Source organism: Echinops telfairi, unplaced genomic scaffold (assembly GCF_000313985.2).
Source record: "Echinops telfairi isolate 266 unplaced genomic scaffold, ASM31398v2 ScPeMD7_23;HRSCAF=83, whole genome shotgun sequence".
Taxonomy (NCBI): Eukaryota; Metazoa; Chordata; class Mammalia; order Afrosoricida; family Tenrecidae; genus Echinops; species Echinops telfairi.
The window spans coordinates 10683453-10684217 of NW_022103920.1; the positions used below are offsets into that span (position 1 = coordinate 10683453).

The 765-nt window shown below is 54.9% G+C and overlaps 1 protein-coding gene across 1 annotated transcript in view; it reads right to left on the reverse strand.

Annotated features, from left to right (window-relative positions):
- AGBL3 (AGBL carboxypeptidase 3) overlaps positions 1 to 765 on the reverse strand; it is a 74508-nt gene that overhangs the window by 49780 nt on the left and 23963 nt on the right. Inside the window, exon 5 of the mRNA XM_004707895.1 lies at positions 96 to 204. Coding sequence (XP_004707952.1) covers positions 96 to 204 — 109 coding nt within the window. The remainder of the gene's footprint in view (positions 1 to 95; positions 205 to 765) is intronic.

Genomic DNA, 765 nt, shown 5'->3' on the forward strand with positions numbered 1-765 from the left:
GCCACTTCAGGATACCCTGGGATTGACTGTGCCTGACCACTCAATGCCAGTTCCACCAAGCAGAGAACCGAGGAACCAGGCCGTGAAGACCTTACCAGCTGCTGGTGAGCGTGCCAGGGGGAAGGGGCATCTGTGTCTGTGGCGGCTCAGGGGCCAGCAGCATGGGGCAGGGGACTGAGGCACCCTTTTCACTTAAGGGGGAGGCTGAAGGCCCAGGTCTAAGAACAAAAAGGGGGTTTTGGAGCTATACTCTGACATCAAGTTAAAAGAATAGCCACCTTATCTGTCTGTCTCCCTGTGTCCCCCAAGCTGCTGGCCTGGCCCCTGATACATCCTCTGTCCCCGGGAAACCAAAGGAATAAGGAGGGGAGGCAGGGAATACTGAGAGTGGGGAATGCTTTGTTCATGAGACACCAGGAAAGTACTGGGGTGAAGCTGCTGCTCTCCACAGGGTGGGGCAGGGCCCCGGCTGGCTGGGCAGTGGGTCCCTGCGGTGAGGTCAGGCAGCCACAAAGGCACAGCAGTGAACGGTGTGGAATACTTTTTGATTTACCTTCATCTTACCTGGTTAGTTATGACTCCCCCCGCCCCTGCACCCCTTTGCCAAATAGCTTTGGAATCCATCGGCAATATGCACTTAGTCTATGATGTGTGTGTCTGTATCGTTATAGAGAATGATGGGAGCAGATGAAATGAATATCACAAAATGGAGAGAGCCGCTGAGCCCAGGGAATGAGTCCACGTAGGGACTGCACTCTGCTCCCC